Raw genomic sequence first — 19614 nt, 5'->3', positions numbered from 1 at the left:
CCAGTGAATGGTAATTGCTAGCCCACGGTGCACAGACATAATATCGACTCCAAAATATCGTTTGGACAAAATATCGAGTAAAAAATATCGTTTGGACAAAATATCGACAGGACAGAATATAGACAGCCAAAATATCATTTTTAAGGTAAGTGAAGTAATATCGTTTTTATTTTTAGGGTTCAGGGTCAGTTGTGGGTTTTTGGGTAAAGGGGTAACTATTTTTAGGGTTCAGGGTCAGTTTTGGGTTTTTGGGTAAAGGGGTATTTTTAGGGTTCAGGGTCAGTTTTCAGTTTTTGGGCAAAGGGGTATTTTTAGGGTTCAGGGTCAGTTTTCAGTTTTTGGGTAAAGGGGTATTTTCAGGGTTCAGGGTCAGTTTTCAGTTTTTGGGTAAAGGGGTATTTTTAGGGTTCAGGGTCAGTTTTCAGTTTTTGGGTATTATTTTATTATATTTTGTTACTATATATATATATATGTTTAATAAATATGAAATAAAAAAAAATTTATTTAACTTTCATTAATTATTTAATTATTATAAGTTAATTTAAGTAATTTTAAGTATATTTTAGTAATTAATTATTAATATTAATTTAATTTAACACTGTTTTTAGTAAATACGATATTTTTTACAACTATATTTTTGTAAACGATATTTTAAACTCGATATTTTTGTACTTACCTGTTTGTAGATAGAAACTCGATATTTTGACTGTCGATATTTTTTCAACGATATTTTTGATGGTCGATATTCTGTCCCTCGATATTATTTCAGTGATCCCTAGCCCACACCTCCTCCCCTTGGTATGCCTTGAAATGCTTTGTTTGGCTACCCCGAGAGAGTTAAGCACTAGAGTGTGCGCTTGGGTCCCATTAAGGACCACAACTAATTCCCAATTTCCTACAGCTCTTTTAAATAATATACAGGACACTTGTAAATGAATTCTTTTTAATCAGGATGTCACATTTTACCCCAGCAGTGGTTTCAATGATTGGCTAATTTTTGCTTGCGTTCTCTCACTTTCCTTTAACAACCAGTTTTGGGCTATTTGCAGCCTTCTCCCCAACACTAACGCTCAACTTGTAACCTCTGTTTTATACCAAAGTGTGCTGTGGATCTGGCTTGAGGTTTTATACCTATATCTACCTACAATGGCATGTTTTATACCACTGTTTACCCTAGAAATCTGACAGGCCAGAGTTGCAAAATGTCATGTAATTGAGAAATATATAACACTTACGTAGACATGGGCTTCAGGCCAGTCTTCCTCAGCCATTACAGTGGGAGTGTCATGGGTATTTTGGACCAACCTTTGCCATAGACATTGTGAATAGATACTGATGTTTGGTATTTTATGGATTTGTGCTTTACTGGAGAGATTAGCAAACGAGTCCATATATGTTATGATAGCTGATAAGAGAGCAGGGCAGCTGCCCCACCATGGTTGTGAACCCAGCACTACCGCCAATTGGAAGTGGTTCCTGTGTGAGTTCAGAACCATGGAGGGGCTGACTTGGACTTACCCAAACAGGTGATGGGCAGTCCCTCTTTTTGCCGGTAGAGCTGTATAGGTGAGTGGCCCATGGACACCAGAACCAATCAATCTCAACTTAGTGGAAAGACCCTTGCCCAGCCAGCTGGGAGTTTTGCTTTTTGAACACTGGACTGCTTTTTGTTACTAGATGGTGGGCACATTCAGGCCTATTGACTCAAGCAATCAACACAAGCATTGCTCAAACTGTTGCCTTTTCCACCCGCATTCTTCTGCTAAAAGTAACAATCTGGCTCACAGAGGGAGACATGCAGCTTTCATGCGAGGTCAGAGGTGATTCAAATATGAAATTTGAAGAACGTCATTCACTGCTTGGTCAGCCTACAAGATTTGTGAATTCTGTCTAAAACCACTCACGTGGTCATCTGTTCATGAACTCACTCATTCATCCAGCGCTCATTTATTCAACCATATATTCATGCACTCACCCATTGAGCCGTAAACCCATGCACCTACCCATTAGTTATCCACAAACGTATTCATTCATTTGCTCATTAATTCACCCATTCATTCATTTATCTATCCATTCACTCATTCATCTACACATGGACACTTTCTTTCATTCACCCATTCACATAATCATGCTCACGGAATTGCCAAACAATGAGGAACTGGCTCACTAATAAAAGAGACTTATTCACTTGATCAATGTCAGCTTTAACCGTGTGCCTCCTGTGGCAGACCATGGGCAATTAATTAGTTATTTATTCAGTAAGGACATTGTGAGAAGAATGTATAATAAATATGAAGAATACTGCCTTGGAGAAAATACTGATCTTATTTTGTGTATAAGGCAATTATCAAAATTTCATAAGAACATATTTCAAGTGTTTTCTCAATGCTGACTAATCATGCATCACAAACACACAGATTCATGTGCTGATCACACTGTTTTGGATAGAGACAGCCTGGCAAGCAGCCATTCCAACCTTTGAGAGTATGATTGTGCTATGAGAAAATAACTTAAACGAAGGATGAGTTTACCGTCTATTGTGTTTCTTCACTCCACCACATTCCCTGCCCCATGGGACCCTCAAATACTCCTCTATCTACACCAGCTATATAAAAAAGTACAAATAGCAATATAAAATATACATACCTGAAAAATGCCTACCTTTGAATTCTCATCATTCCACTGGATGGCGCTAGTGTTAATAACGAGGGTCTCTTCTGCCCGTGCACTGAAGTCATATTGACCAACCTTCACCTGAATGATAGTGCTCTTAAGACTCCTTTGCCAGTTAACAATATCATACTGTGCAGGAGGGTTTCCATGTTCATCAAAGAACTTCCCTCTGCCAAACCTGTCCCGAAACTGTACATTTTTAATATAGTGAAGAAGCTAGAAAAAGAGGGCATAAGAAAGACTATCAATATATTGCTTTTATTAGTATGATTGGTCTATGAGTGGGTTTATTTTTAAACAGACACAAAATGTACTTATTATTTTTCTTTAGGGACAGAATATTATTCTGGGGTGTTTTATCTGTTCCTCAAAAAAGCTTAGAAGGCCACTGTAGGTGTTGCAGAATTGCCTGGCATGAAATTTGACCTCCCTTACAGAAAGGGGACAAGTCTTTGAGAATTGTAGTTCAACTGTGGAATCTAATTTTGCTAACGCACCAAAGACTTTACAAATGTGATGCCTGCCTGCCTGGTGGAACAGTTGAGGGCCCTGCCTTTAAGTTAGCTGACATTTTCCTGTGACCAGGTAGCCCTTTATTAAGTTATCAAATTCACTGGCACAGCCTAGATGGTCATCCTGCTGAGAAACAGACACACCTCCGCACAACCAAGTCCTTTGTCCTGCTCTGAGGACAAATGTTCACACTACATCAGGGGGGCTATTTAGTTGCTGTTAGAAATTGCCCTCTCTGCAACATTACTCCCCAAACCTTTTGTCTTCTGTCTCTTCTTTTTCTGACTTTTTTTTTGCTGACTGTAGAACTCTGAGCGCTTTACCATAGCTAACCAGTGCCTAGTGCATGGTATAATTGGCTCATACACAGTTTGCATATTTAATTTACTTATAAGTACCTAGTACATGTGCCCAGGCCCTGCAAATGAAATGCTACGAGTGGGCCTGCAGCACTGATTGTGTCACCCTCTAAAGTAGCCCCTTATCCATGTCTCGGATATGCCATTGCAGAGCCTGTTTGTGCAGTTTATTCTGCCATTTCTACTTGGCACACACCTCTTGTGTATGAAGGGTGGTGAGATGCACAATATGTAACCATGCTAGACATTTCAAAATTGTAACGGAGTGCAGAGTTGCTCCGCGTTCCGCAAAATTCGCGCTGAACGAATTAAGCATATGAATTTCAATGCATTGGATTTATTCAGTGATAAACTTGGTTGTGCTGCTTGAATAGGGATCAAATGTAGTTCCTTCATATTTTTGTTCATACGTTCAGCATGATTTGGGCAGAGTGCGGAGCAAGTCTGCACACCATTACATATTGAGTACACCGGTGTGCATCTCACCACCCTTCATACACACTGGGGGGGGAAACTGCATAAATAGATTTGAATGTTGGAAACACAGGAGGACAGGATGGTACTAGTTAGCATGGGGAAGAGGATTTGTCCACGTTGGTGAATGCTGTATATATAATGTTATGGTAATGTTATGTTATGTTAAAAATATTTATTAAGCGCACGTTCACCGGACAATTTCTTGGCGCTGGGGTAGTGAGTAAGGTAGCAGCAGAGGGAAAGTAACCTAGTTATCTTATGGCTGGGAAAACAACCAGGTTTTCAGCTGTTTCCTGGATAATGCAAAGCAGGTAACAGACCTCATCTCCATGGGGAGAGAATTCCAGAACTGGGGGCTAAAGTCATAAATCGGGAGCCACCATGTTTCTTGCGTTTAAAAGTGGGAGTGACTAACAAATTCAGGTGGAAGGATCGCAGGTTACGAGAGGGGGCAAAACGTAGAATCTTAGAGGAGATGAAGGCTGGACTGTTGCCGTGAAGAGCTTTAAAAATAGTACATTCCGCTTAAATACACAACGCTTGACCACTGGGAGCCAATGGAGGCTTTTCATCAGTGGCCTAACGTGATGCCATTGAGTAGCAGCGTTGATATCGATGTCGGGTTGGGGTGAATATAGAGTGTTACAGTCCGCATTAATTGCGCTGTTATGAACGCAGTAATAGGGTTTGTTTAAGCAATTAGGAATGTTATTCATGATGGTGGTGGTGATATAGTTTAATACATTTTATTGCATTGTAGACACCCCTGATGAAGGGAAGTATCCCGAAATGCATTGGGTTATTTTAAATAAAGACGTGACATGTGGAAACGGATCTTGTTCCTGTGTTTTATGAAGAACTTCGCACAAGAATGGGAACTAGTAAAAATAAATTGATTACTTTCAAAAACAGGGGAAAAGTTTAAAGAGTAAGCAGTGAAATAAGTGAATTAAGCATATAAATTTCAATTTATTGGATTTATTCAGTGATAAACTTGGTTGTGCCGCTTGAAAAGGGATCAAATGTGGTTGGTTTGCATTTTCGTTTTGAAGATAAACCTCTTGCCAGGACAAAATCTTCCCTTTTTACACATGTCACCCCTTGCCTCCTGTTCTAAGTCTCTGGGACATCAAAGACTTCAAGGTATCATGCTATATCACCAGGAATTTGCTTGCTGCATGTCTTGCCCTGCCAAGTAGCTCGAAACCCAGTCCTGGGCTCTTGGAAGTGGGTATAAAGTGTTGCTTGAACCAGAACCCACGGATACTCTTCAGAACGGCGCATCTTCTTTGCGTGAGTCAGAACCTGTGCATCCTCTTTGTTGTGTGGAGAGGACCTGGGGCATCGCCTATGGAACCAGTGCATTGCCTTAGGAATCAATGCTTTGCCTACTATGGAAGCAGCAGCCGTGCATCGCATTTGGAACAAGTGCCTTGCACTCAAAACCAACACATCGCTGCAGTTGCATGGATAAACTTTAAGCATCTCATCCACTGTGTGGCTCAACACCTGCACATTGCTATGGCAGCATCTGGCACCTTCGTCAATGATGATGCATCCTGGATTATGGTGCTTTGGTTCAGGAGGCCAAAGTGGGTCCCTCTATCTGGCCTGCACTTCATCGTGGTCGGACTGAACTTTTACCCCGGTCTAGTGCGACCAGGTATCCCATTTAAGCAATTATTGCTTCTAAGAGCTATTTTACATTTGTTTCTTTTAAAATTATTATCTCAACTTCTGCTTGTTGGATGCTTGATGTTTTGGCCTTGTTTTACTTACAAAATTATTCTCAATTTTTCTAACCAGGTGTGATATCTTTTTGTGTGTTGTTTTCACTGTGTTACTGTTTGAAGTGTTGCACAAATACTTTACACATTGCCTCTTAAGTTAAACCTGACTGCTCTGTGCCAAGCTATCAGAGGGTAAACACAGGCTAATTTAGGGTTTGTATCTGACTTACCCTGACTATGATTGTGGTTCTTGATTGGACAGGATGAATACCTCTGCCAACCATAAACCCAATGTTCAACAGTTGCCATGTAACAGTTGGAGCTCATGCCATTGGACCTCTCTGGGCATTAGGTAGGGAAGAAAAAAAACTACCCTTTAAAAAATATTTATAGGATACCAACTTCCCCGGTGAATTGGTATTTTAATAAGTATTTCAAAAAGTCCAAGAATTACATTTGTAGGTGTGTCCTAGCAGGCAATAATATTAAATTGAATATTGCACACCAATTCTTCCAAACAGAACATTCAGCTTTGCTACAGGGAAAATAGCTTTTCAGTTTTTTTTATTGTAAGTACATGCAAAACATCACATTTTTACATGTCCTACTTTTAAATATTGTGCACTCTGCCCTATTGGCAATACGGTCTAGTTTGTGCTAAAATACTAATATTTAAAAGAGATGTATTAAGCTATCAAAAGGGGTTATATTGACAGGTTGATTTGCTGTTGTATGATGTACGATGTACATTGTTTGTGAGCATGATCTGCTCACCTCCGATGCACAAAATGGACTTTCCTGGGAACTTGCATAGCGTGGGGTGAGTGAGGGAGAGGGGGGCGTGGAGCTGCTTCCTGGGGGATTCAGACTTTGTCAGAGTTGGAACTTCATATATCAGTGACAAGTTGAATTTGCAGTTTTAATATGCACAGGCCGGCTATAAGTGAAAATCCCGCAATCATCTTTGCACTGTCACTAAAGAGGGCGGCACAATGGGTGCTGCAGCCTACTAGTGAGATTTAACTTACAACCTCTAGTTACCCTCTGTACCATATACTATGGACTTATAGGTAAGTTCATATTACAAATCAGGGGTATGACAGTCCCATCATGGTTAAATGGGGAGCACGTTCCCTATTCCACTGGTTAACTTAGTTCGACAGCCAGAAAAAACATCAAGGCCATAATCTGTGGTTCCCCATACAAAGAATGGCATTTCCAATAGTAGGATTATTGCAATCATTGGTATGTGCTTAATTATATCATCCTTTTTTAGAGCAAAGCTGCATTCATGTGAAAGTACACAAGTATAATAGCATCTCTTTGTCTGATCCATAATATGTACACTGAGAAGATGAATAAGAGTGCTTTTTAGCCCAAAAAGGTTTCTAAAAGCAATTAAATTAAACAACATGGGTTAAATCTTAGAGTATGGCTAAATTGCGTAATTTTTCTTACCTTAGTAAGTTTAATTTTATTGATTCAATGCTGCAGACACTTCTGAACACCTTCCACCATATTCTTAAAGACAGAATTCAACTTAGGTGCACATGGGTTGACTTATTAGCAGAGGCTCAATTTGTGCAAAGTAATTTACACACATGTAAAATGACACTATTGTGGTCTAATATTAAATTTAAGTAAATGTGCTCAAATGGGTAGGGTATAGTGTCTCAAGAGTGGCCATTTCTTGGAAAGTAAATCAACACATATGAATGTATGCATGTGTGAATATTTTAAAACATTTTCAAGGCACATTTACCTCCTGTATACCTTCAGAGAGTGGAATGAATTCATACCTCAGGCAGAAATTTGGAGGGAAAACACCCCCAACATTTTTCCAAGTGTATGTAAAGATGATCCTTCATGGAAAAAGTGTTTTCCCCACTGAGAAATTAAAGACTTGTAATTCACAAGTCTTATTACCTAACAGGTGAGTTACTTGTATGAGCAGGACAACCGCCTTGTAGTGCTTAGCTTGGCGAAGTATTGCTCCCCGTTTAATCTTATCTAGAAGGCCACAGACATTCCAGCTCGTAATATTAAGTCCCCGTCCCCTGGATTCTTTCATGGCAGATGGCATATATAGTGGTGTGACTTATGGATCGTCGCTCAATCAATCAGGTGTTTGTTAATCAATCAGGTGTTTGTTAAGCGCGACTACTCACCTGGAAGGGTCTCAAGGTGATGCGGGGAGGGGGTCGCAGGTTCCAGTCCATCAAGGAGGGGGTCTGTCGAAGAGCCAGGTTTTGAGGTTTCTTGTGAAGATGGGGAGCGCTGTTGTCTGTCTGAGGTGGAGCGGAAGGTCGTTCCAGGCTCTGGCTGCGTGGAAGGAAAAGGAGCGGCCTCCGATCTGGTCTTTCTGGTGCGGGGGACGATAGCATAGGAGAGCTGGGCTGATCATTGGGTCCTTTGGGGTGCGTGGAATTTGAGTCGGCTGAGTTGAGTGTCGTCTGACACAATGTTGAGTCCGTAGGTTCCGACGATGGGGGTGAGAGGAGCCATATAGATGTTGAAGAGCGTAGAGCTGAGGCAAGACCCCTGGGGGACTCCGCAGTTGGTAGGTGTAGGGTCCGAGAGAAAAGGGGGGAGTCTGACTCACTGAGTTCTGCCGGAAAGGAAGGAGCGGATCCAGTCGAGGGCCTTGTCTTGGATCCCTGCGTCGTGGAGTCTGCGTATTAGGGTGCGGTGAGAGACTGTGTCGAACGCCACTGAAAGGTCGAGGAGGTAGAGGGCTGCTGTTTCTCCTTTGTCCAGTAAGGTGCGGATGTCGTCTGTTCCGGCGAGGAGGGCAGTTTCCCTACTGTGTTTTTTTCTGAAGCCGGATTGGGAGGGGTCAAGGATGTTGTGCTCTTCGATGAATGTGGCAAGTTGGCTGTTTATGGCTTTCTCGATGACTTTCGCTGGGAACAGGAGCAGGGAGATGGGTCTGTAGTTTTTGAGGTTGGTGGGGTCTGTCACTAGTTTCTTCAGGAGGGGGTTGATCTCAGCGTGTTCCCAGTCATCTGGGATCGAGGCGGTTGCCAGGGAGCAGTTGTTGGTGTGGCAGAGCATGGGTGTGAAGGTGTCGGCGGCTCTTTTGAAAATGTGGTGGTGCAGGGGTCCATGGGGGCCTTGGAATGGATTGACTTCATCGTCTTCAGTATGTCTTCGGTGGTGAGGGTTGTCAAGTTGTCGATAGCTGGCTTCAGGGTGTCAGGGGTGGTTGGTGAGGCTTCAGTGTGTTGGTTGTCTGCGTCGAAGTTGTCGTAGATGCTCTTGATTTTGTGGTGGAAAATGGTGCTGAGTTTGTCGCAGAGGTCTTGTGAGGGAGGGTTGTCTGTGGTCTCGCTGGTGGGTTGGACGAACTCCTTGATGATGTTGAAGAGTTCTTTGCTGTTGTGTGCATGAGTAGAGATTCTGTCTTCAATCACTTTTTTCCTCGTTTTTCTGAGGCATGAGTGATAAATTCCACCTGGGAACCATGTAGGTAGTGAATGATAATGACACTGAAAACAAATAATAAATTCCCATAACCCCCCTTGCCCTCCCTCTACTCCAGCACCTCAATAAAGTTGAAGCATTCAGCGCGGCACGGTGAGCATCCCTCACCCAACGAGGAAGGGTAGGATCAACTCCCTGCCAATTGATCCCAAATGAACATCCCTTGTACATAGGCGTCTTAAAACCAATGGGCTGTATGTACAAACTTAGCCCTTATATTCTTGCTGTTGAGTTTATTAAATGTCGGTACATGGCCCTGCAGTTGTGAGTTAGGATGATGTTGGCACCGGTTGACCCTCCATCAAGTGCGTAGGGGATTTACTGTGAGTTTTGGATAATCTCTTGGAACACGACTGACAATGTTGCTTGCCGCTAATTGTGTGGAGATCGCAGCTAGACCCCCCGATGAAGTGTCAGAGTCTATTTTGGGCAGAGCGTGGGTCTTCAGTTTTACAACTTCATCCGTCCAATTCAACTCCTCCTCGAGCGTATTGAAGAAGGGTGCCCATGATTGGTAGGACATCTTCCAACAGGCTGGGAAGAGCAGGGAATACTGGATCTCAAGCCCCACAGGCAGGCCTTAGCCTCGGCAAAAGACTGTTGACGCTGTTGAACCATCTTAGTGTAATCTGGGAACATCATCATGTGATGGGAGGCATAGCTAAGGGTTTCCTTCAACCAGACCTGCTATATAATGACGTTCCTATCCTTATAATTAAGGAATCTAGCAATAATTGGTTGAGGATGGGCACCAGTTGATGGTTTCTGCAAAAGGGCCAGTTGCGCACGTTCAATGATGAAGCACTGAGACATTGAGTTAGGGGGGAGCCAGTCTATAAGCCATTTCATAAGGAAGTCCTCCATATGATTACCAATACAACCTTCAGGAAATTCCACAAAATGGATATTGTTTCTTCGGGCACGCACTTCTGCATCTTCCACATGTTTGTCGCTAGTCCCCTTGTGAGTGTCTCTAAGAGTAGACATTTTCTTTTGGAGGGTGGTTACCATATCTTCTCCTGTCAAAATTTGAGATTCCGACTCAGTAATACGCTGCACTGCATTTCGGAGGTCCTGACGGAGCAGCATAACATCTAAGAAAACAGCACCGATCCTAGCCTCCAGCATGCCTCTGGATTGTGTGATTGTTGCGAGCAATGCTGCATTATAAGGTATGGGTGTAGCCAAGTTCGCATGTTCTGGTGGTTGGGCCATAGCGCCGGTGTATTTATCCACTGTGCATTGTTTGGAGTTAGTGCCAGGTACTTTATCCTTAACCATTCTGTCTCGATTTGTGTAAGGGTCGCCTCTGGATGTATGTCTAGGCATACACCATTGCTTCAAGGTGGTCATGAGACTGATGACTCCAGCCCAATCACCTTGGTGGCTGGCCAGGAGCGACAGTCGGGGGAGGACACCACACCCACAAGCCGCACAGAGACCTAGCCTGGCCGCTTCCACCAGCGGGCACCACCCACCCCCCTTATGGGTATCGTTGTCCACTTCCGTGCTCCAGCTACAAATAGGATCTCAGTCTCTTCCCAAGATTATACTGGAACTTCCATCCATGGGCCACGAGGCGGGCGAGCGGCATGTGGTCAATTTGGCCCTGGGACAGCTATACAAGGAATCCGAGACAACTGGTGGTAGACCGCCGCTCAAACCCTTCATGGGTTCCCATGTCCTGCAGCAGAGCCTATATCAATCGGGGCAGCACGTCATCCACACAGAATAACCAATAGAGCCAGTTGCTGAGGCCAGAGCCATGCAGATATGCCCTAGAGAACTGAGAGGGTGATCCCAGATTGTCCAAGGTTCTCCCTCATCAATATCCCTGAAGTCAGATGGGGCACCTCACTACTGCAGCACAGGCTCCCACACACCGCCGAATGTTGTCAAAGTTGTGTCCAGGAGGGGGGTGGGAGGGTGGAAGAAGGTAACAGAGATAACTCACCCCCGATCCCACAGTAGCACAGTCCCGGATCAGGCCTCACCACACCACACAAGTTCGGGCCTGGGGGCTTCCAGGTCAGGGACATGCCACAGCGGGCCCGCCATTATTGCAGCAGTTGGGGCACTCCCCGGAGACTTCCAGCAACACGGAACGCAGGGCAAGAGAGCACCGTGGCCCGATATGGCCACCAAACCGGGTATCCAGCTTGACCCGGGGAGGGGCTCAGCAACTCGGGTCCAGTCATTGGCATCTCCGGCCAGCCGGGAAGAGACTCCCGCACCAGCAAGGTCCCCCGCAGGAATACCACGGCAGCGGGGATCACCCCTCTTACTCACCCCCACAGGGCACCAAGTGGTGAACCGTACCCCCGCCGCGGCTCAAAGTGTCCGTCAAGGTCCAGGCCAAGGGGCTGAGGAGGACAGAGAAATACCATGCCCCCAGTCCTGCCACCACCTCAGCACAGCAGGAGGATGGCTCCCTTCGTCAGGGTAGAGAGCAGCCTCAATCGCCTCCAGGGCACACCTCAGCCCACCTGGTGGTGCCTCACGCACTCCGGTGCTGTGCATTGCTTATGCCGATGCTGGCACTCTGAGCCTCGTTTTGCCAGTGGCCGCAGATCATGCAGCATGCACCAAGGTGTATTTCCGATGGACACCCAGGTGGCCGTGGGGCATCACGAAGGGCCATGGAGGGTGCCCGATGGGCATAGGCGCGTCGATGTGGCAGGAATAATGAAGGATTTTTTAGGGCTATAGGAGATACCTTAAGGCGCTTCCCCCATGTTGGACTGCCAGGCCATGCCCCCATCCTTTGCTCTTTTAAATCGTGCACCGTAGCATTAGAAAAAGAGGTTCCCCAGGGCTCATGTCACAGCCGGCTGCTCTTTAACATATCTGTGGCCCCCCTGGCTAAGATTGTATGAGCTTTCAGGTTTGAGTTGATTACTTATGCTGACAATACTCAGTTAGTAATCTCCTTCGATAAAGACCTAGTTGAAACAAAACAATGTTTTCAAGATGGTCTGACAGCAATTTTCTCATGGATGACAGATAACTGTCTCCAGTTTAAGATTATGTTGTTTGGCAAGGCACAACAAATATGGTCTGCCGACTGGTGGCCAGCTGAACTTGGAACTGCTCGTTCACCTAAGCTGGTGTTTAAGAACTTGGGAGTACTTATGGGTCAATCCCTCCCACTGAAAGAACCGATGATGTCTACCTTTGGCTCCTGTTTTCACATTAATGACCTGCTGAGAAGATCTCTCCCCTTCATCCCATTCTCAGCCGAGAAAAATGGTGGTCCAGGCCCTGGTGATTAGTTGCCTCCACTACTGCAACATGTTGCTGGCTTCCTCCAATGAGACGTTGCTATCTAAACTGCAGGTGGTGCAGAATACTGCGGCTCACCTTATCTGTAATTGGCCTGCCATGACCGCTTTGGCGCCCCTACTTCAAACCCATTATTGGCTCCCAGTTCGGAGGAGAATTATCTTCGAACTGTGCTACCTTACACACAAAGCCTTAACTGATCATGGCTGCATTTACATAGCCTCCAAACGTACACAGTACCTTCCGTCCAGACTGTTGAGATCAAAGGACAAAGCACTGTTAAGCATCCCACGTATCAAGAAGACCCGTTCGGGTGACAGGTCCTTTTCCCAACTGGCCCCTTTATATTGGAATAAGCTCCCACTCTATATTAGGACCTGTACGGACCATTTCTGCTTCAGGAAAATACTGAAGACAATTTTGTTTTGAGCTAGTTTTGCTAGGCAGCTTGGCTGCCTGGTCGCGCCGAGATACCCCTCGGGGTGATTCAAGCGCGTTATAAATGGCTTTATCATTAACATTAACAATCACCTTTTACAGAATCATCTTTTACTTTTCCAAAGGACTTACAATCCTTTCCCTTAACATTATTTTCAGTTTAAAATGATCTGGAATTTGATGAGTGAATCAGATCTCAGAGGCGAATGCCCGCATTTCTGAATCCAGCAGTGATACTATTGGCCCTCTTAACCTTTGCTCTACATTCTCATTGTTTGCTGGTGTTTCTTCCAATTGAATTGAACCAATTGTATGTATCAGAGACATTACTTTGCTAGTGAAGGCTCTGAGTGAGAAGTGGATGGGTGAGGCTGTCAGTGTTCCACTTTTGTGTGTCATTATTGTGTTGTGTGTGGCATAACTCCTTTTTAGTGGTATATTGATATTGATGGATTTACCCAATTTAGTGAGCCAAAATCTATGATCCGTATCACAATGGGCTTTGCTTGTGCAGAACCAAGAGCCTGTTATATGTGCCTGCAGTGCATAGAGTGAATTTATTTAACCTGGTATTTCTCAAATGCAAAGGTTGCTCATTGCTTCCTAGCTGTATGATCTGAAAATTGAGTGCAAATTCAGAACATTTTCGGGTTAAATAAATTCACTTTACACACTCAAGGCACATAAAGCACGGTATAAAACAGGTACTCGGCTCTGCAAGCCAGCAAAGCTGATAGTGCCCCCCTAACTATAACATAGTGAATCACTAGTCAGTATCACTTTGGCAGTAAAGCTGTCAGAAGAAATATTGATTCTCACCTGCCATGGCTGGTAATGCATGATGCTAGCACACGCCCCTTGGCTAAAGGGTCCTTCTTCCAGCTTGCAGGATCTCAGGTCCTCTAAAGCCAGTGCAATGGCATACACTGCATTGTAGATTTTATACGGTAGTCCAAATCTGGAAATACCACTACGACTCATGTGAAGACTTTTCAGATCCTCTGTTCCACTGCTCAGTTTGGAGCAGATCTCTTGCACAATCTGTTTGGTCTTCTGGTTCTTCCAATCACTGTTATAGGCTCCTTCCAAGAACTCTTGTAAAAATGTAAGATCTGAAAAACTTGGAATGCACAGGCTAGTGAGATAGTCTCTGAATCCTGGCATTTCTCCACTGTAGATTTCAAAGCCGATGGAGCCAGTGAGAATTTTTGCATATTTTTCAATAGATAGGGAAGTGGCAGTGGACCAGCCCTCAGTGGCAACAAACAGTTTCCCAGTAACCTTCTGTCTCACCATCTCATCCAGCACCACTGCCAAATTGGCCCCATTGGAGAAGATGGCAATGACTCGGGCTGTTGATTTTTTAACTACTTGGACAACTTGAAAGGCGTTCTTGTCAGCCCTGCTTGTGACAATGTTTGCAGAAAAAGCAATGCAAACACCGGCATTCAGGAGCTCTTCCTGCAGCAGATGTATTCCTTGTTGTCCATAGTCATCATCATCACCCAGAAGACCAATCCACGTCCATCCAAAATGCATCACCAGTTGGGCCAAACCATGGGACTGGAAGTCGTCACTTGGAATGGTTCGGAAAAACGAAGGGAACTGGTTCCGGTTACTTAGAAGGGGACTTGAAGCAGAGTAGCTTATCTTTACAATAATAAAACAGAAAGTGATGCTTTAACACATTACTTTTTAAAAACGAATTGTCATAGTTTGAAAAATTATTTGAGTTTGTGGAAGGGAAGGACTGGGTGCACGATAGGAGTATATTGTTGACAGGGCAAAATAGGATATCCCTTAATGCGTTTCAGGATATAAAAAACAGCAGATCTGTCATTACCAGGTGTTTAAGGTCTTGCTGTGACTTGAAGCTTACTATTTACCTTATTCTACTCCCTTATGGAGTGCTTGCATTCCAGTGCATGGGGTACAAGTTTACTTCTCAAAAGCACACAGAATCTTCACAAACTGAAGAATGTAGAAGATAAATGAAAGAATAAAAAGCAGGAAAATAAAATATGCCACCTCCTAAACATTGCTGGCATGTGCGTGCAATAGAAAAATAAAATTAAACTTAGCAGCAAGTGATAGTCTTGTAATGGTATTGTACATAGGTTATCACTGTTTTTAAAGTCCAACATAGCTGCCATGTCGAGTAGCAAATTGTTGACAATTTCAGAGTGTTAAAAACAATGCACACTGTAATTCAAAGATGGTCTCTCAGTAAACATTGCACTGAGCAGCCATGTTTGAATGCTAACGTGTATAGTGTATCCCTTTTGCATTAATCCAATGTGACCAAAAAGCTGCATCTAAACATAATGGGAAACATCGTTTACAAAGCAAGCGTTACAACGCATGTCATTACAACGCATGTGTTACATCGCAACATCCATTACAAAGCAGGTCATTACATCGCATAATCCATTACAACCCAGTCCCCAAAGTAACGCCCCGGCGGATTTAGAATAGTAAATGCGTTGCAATTGGATTATGCGTTGTAACGACATGCGTTGTAATGGATTTTGCAATGTAAAAAATGCGTTGTAATGACACGCGTTATAACTCGTGCAATGTAAATTGTCATTTTCAAACATAATGGGCATATTAAAACTGGAAAACAATGATACATTCTGGGCAAAGAGTTTTAGGATGGCCATTCTATTTAGGAATATTAGCCATAGGGGAGCTGTAGGACACTTAAAAAAAGGGAAAAGTAAACACATTAAAAAGGGACATTAACAAAGAAACAATGGTGATTAAATGATTGTCTAAGACACTGAAGCACACCTATTTTAAAGGGAATATGCACATATGATCAAGCTAAATGCTGCTTCTCCAGCGACAATAGACACCTGCTAAAAGAGAGTAGGAGGAATTATCACATTGCAAATATTCTACCTAAGGGTTTGTGAAAAGATGTAGAAGACACTATAATCCATGCATACCACATTAAACTCTGAGATTCAATGTAATAAAACGCAGGTCTCCATGGATTAACACAGCGTAATATCAATCCACCCATAATGATCTTTTTACTTTAACATACGATTTTCAGAATAAATAAGTCAGGCCTACTGCCTTTATTCTAAAATGTCATAATAAGCGAATTGGACCCATGGGATCCAAAATAGCTCTTCCTCATGAACCATCAGTCCAATACCCCTCATCACTTGCTCATCACCATAATCATTTGTCTGCGATGTAATCAACACTAGACCCCCTGACTATAGTAGTAAATCTATGAGAATACATGTAAGACAATACAGGCGTACTGGCTTTAACACAGTCAAATAACAATACCCTTAGGGACTATTGACTTTTTGATATGCTCGTCATAATAAATAAATCAGGCCTTCTGTTTATGTCATACTTTTTAATGATAAATAGACCAGACCTATTGCATCTGACATAACTTTCCTATACACCAATTGTGTAGATAGCCATTACATTATATGGTCACTCTACCAAACTGAGGCCTTCTACATTGAGCATAAGCTTTCCCACAAGTCAACCATCAAACGTAAAGCAATAAAATTGCAAGTAGGTACAGAATTACATGAGTCAAAAATACAACATATATTACACTATTGGGTAAAGCAGATTTCTGGCCTTGCAGTAATCCCCCAGTACCAGCCCCGACCACACTTTACTGGTGTGGTTCTACTATTTGTCCATCAAAATAGTCAAGTGGCAGCATTTTAAAGTCTATCAATTCTTCAAACAGAAATTGAGATTCTCAAATGTAAATCTTTATTACTTCACAAATGAATTCATATGCAAAATAACAACTTATTTCATAAAACAGCTAACCGGCATTTCAAGGTCTGTTGCTTTTTAAAGACTGAAAGCAATTTTATTTGGATCTCAACTTTACTGATCTTTATCATTTATAAGGTATTGGTCTCACTTGATTTCATAGTCTCTTGTCATAGATATTCAGAGGATGATTCACAAAATATCCTCAGTCCATAATACGGTGCAAAAACAAAGGGATTATTCCCAAGAATTCTATCAAAACCTCCTCTGTTCATGTCCCTTGATATGTAAGCTGCATTTTCAGATAATGCATAGTCAGGTTATGTTGTAACTATAAATGCCTTTAGCATTGGCTTTTCTTTAAAAAAAAAACCTCGGAACCACTGTATTGAGCAAACAACTGTGTTGAGCCATGCAGTTACACAGGCCAAATTGCCCAAATGTCATACAACACTCTCCAACATGGACTAACAACTATTCTGAAAGTGCACATCTTCTACCAAGGGATAACACCACCTAAACCCTTTCCTACATTTGTAATCTTTCTGATTTCCTTTCAAAAACTGACTGTCTACGAGCTTTATCACAGTGTAATTATTATCCTCCCAATCTTTTTGGCTTCATTTATTGACGTCCACAAGACATACGTCAATCCACCTACCATTGTTCTAACTTTTCATAATAAACAGTTCAGGCCTATAGCCTTGAACACTGGCTTGTCCCAATAACCAACTCAGTCTGCTGCTGCTGTATTGAGCTCAGGATTTCCTACAAAGCAAAACAAGCTCAGTGCAAGCTCTCTTTTTCAGGAGGTGCACACAACTTCCACCCAATCAAAATCTGCACTCGATGTTGGCGAAGCTGAAACCCCTCTCTCAGTAGTGTTTCTGAAAGCTGTTTCTCTGTTGATCGCATAATAAGGCATAGTGCCAGCCTCACTTTCAAGCCAGACTTAACCCTTGTTGATCATCACCTACTTCCAGATTTAAAGTTCAGTATTTTGGTTTGTGGTAAACTCTTTAATCTTCTAATTCATGCCAGAAGTGGATTTTATTTTATTTTGCCCCCTGCCACACATACCCACCCGTCACTGTGCTTTTCTTACAATCTTTTCAATGTGTCATGGTACTTCTTAGCCAAGTCTTACTATGTAAAAAAGCTATAATAGCTGTTACCTTTTGCAGTGCTGACATCCTTATTCTGTGCGTTTCCGCACAGACATGCATTACTAGGTCTGTGACTTAAAGCAGGAAGCACCCTAATTATTTTCCGCCCTCAAATAAGTAAAACTTGCCTGGGTGTGTTCTGCCTCACAGCGTGTGGTGTTAGTTTGCGTGACAGCATCCTTACTCTCTGTCATTCATGCTGTGAGCTGTATAACCTTTTTAGGTCTAGCCTGGGCAGCGCATGCGCTGTGGCATGCTGTATTGGAGTATGGAATAGAAGCCCCGCCCACTCTCTGCCCATATTTGTCATTGGCTTGTGTCATTGCCCATCGTAAATGCTGGATTCTGATTCGTTAAAAGGTGTGTTAGTACCTCTTTAGTATCTACCTGTCTTCATTTGTAACCTCCCATGAGGACTGGCCCTTTAACTTCGGCTGTCACACCGTAGGTCTTTCTCAGTTTTTAAGCCTACTTTCTTTAATAAGTTTCTTCTACTGCAGGCACAACATGCTTTCCTGCAACATTCAGCGCGCCATGCACACTTTCACTTTTCAAGCAGCCCGCCATGCACACTTTCACTTTTCAAGCAGCCCGGGACAATGGTGGGTGCTCCTTTGAATAGGTCTTGCATTTACAAGAGTTTGAGCTATTGGCATTGTAAATGACAACGCCTTTTATTATGTGTTAATTAGCATAACAGATACATAAAAGGCATTGTCATTTACAATGCCAATAGCTTAAACTCTTGCAAATCCAAGACCTATTGCATTGCAAGTGCTTGTTTTACCGGTACCTGATTTTACTGATGCACTGGAGCTTTGCCCATCTTCCCTGCATGCTACATTATCCTGCATGCCCTGCATTGCTTGACATGACCTGTTTTGCAGAGGTTTGTGTTGTTTTGCCTGGATCTGCATTGGACCACTCTGCTGTTATGTTATGTTTGACCATGACCTTTAGTGAGGTGCCTTTTATTACTCTGCATTTCCCTGCTGTATCATTTGAATCAGTCAGTCTGAACTGTGAATTGCTATATACCATACAACAAGCACCCTATCTGTTTTATTCTGTAAATGTTTGCTGACTGTTCCCCTCTTAACGTGTGCTTTGTAGTTTTTTCTTACTGTTGCTTCATTTCTATTTGATGCATCTGCATTGCCTCTCTGAACACTGTATTATTGTATGCAGAATTACTACAGTGCTATAAGTAATTCCATAAATACACCCTTAGATATCTGCAGATGATTCCCAAATTACATCCCTGACCGTGGAGACAGTTTCCTCCAGCTTTGACCTGGTCAACAGGTCCCGGGAATCACCTGCGGGTAGATTTGCATGAATGCATGCATTCCTCATAACTTCGATTTTTACAGACACTCCCATGTCTGTCCAACTCAGTAAATAGAGGTCACTTGGAATTAAGCATTCTAGTTTCCCCTCCACAATTAGATTGCGCAGAAAATGTCAGCAAAACTTAAACTTGCAGAAGCAAATCATGCATATATATTCTGAAATGGAATCATGCTACAAACATGCACGTGTGGTGAATCGCACCCCAGGTTGGGTTTGGCTTGGATGGGTTCTGTTCATGTGAAAGTCATCTCAGTACGCAGAGAAAAAAAACTCATGCGTGACACGGAAATCCAGCAAACCGTTTAATGCAACCACAATATCTACAGAGTTTCTTAATAGGCTCTAGAGAGCATTGCTCGGATGCAAGGACGATCAACC

General features: G+C 42.9%; 1 protein-coding gene across 1 annotated transcript in view; it reads right to left on the bottom strand.

Moving 5' to 3' along the window:
• Positions 1-19614, bottom strand: part of LOC144797895 (extracellular calcium-sensing receptor-like) — a 56637-nt gene that overhangs the window by 26028 nt on the left and 10995 nt on the right. Inside the window, 2 exon segments of the mRNA XM_078668697.1 lie at positions 2662-2889; positions 13775-14605. Of these exon segments, the coding sequence (XP_078524823.1) occupies positions 2662-2889; positions 13775-14605 (1059 nt within the window).

This window comes from Lissotriton helveticus, chromosome 12, assembly GCF_964261635.1.
Source record: "Lissotriton helveticus chromosome 12, aLisHel1.1, whole genome shotgun sequence".
Taxonomy (NCBI): domain Eukaryota; kingdom Metazoa; phylum Chordata; class Amphibia; order Caudata; family Salamandridae; genus Lissotriton; species Lissotriton helveticus.
This window is presented reverse-complemented; position numbering and strand designations above follow the sequence as displayed.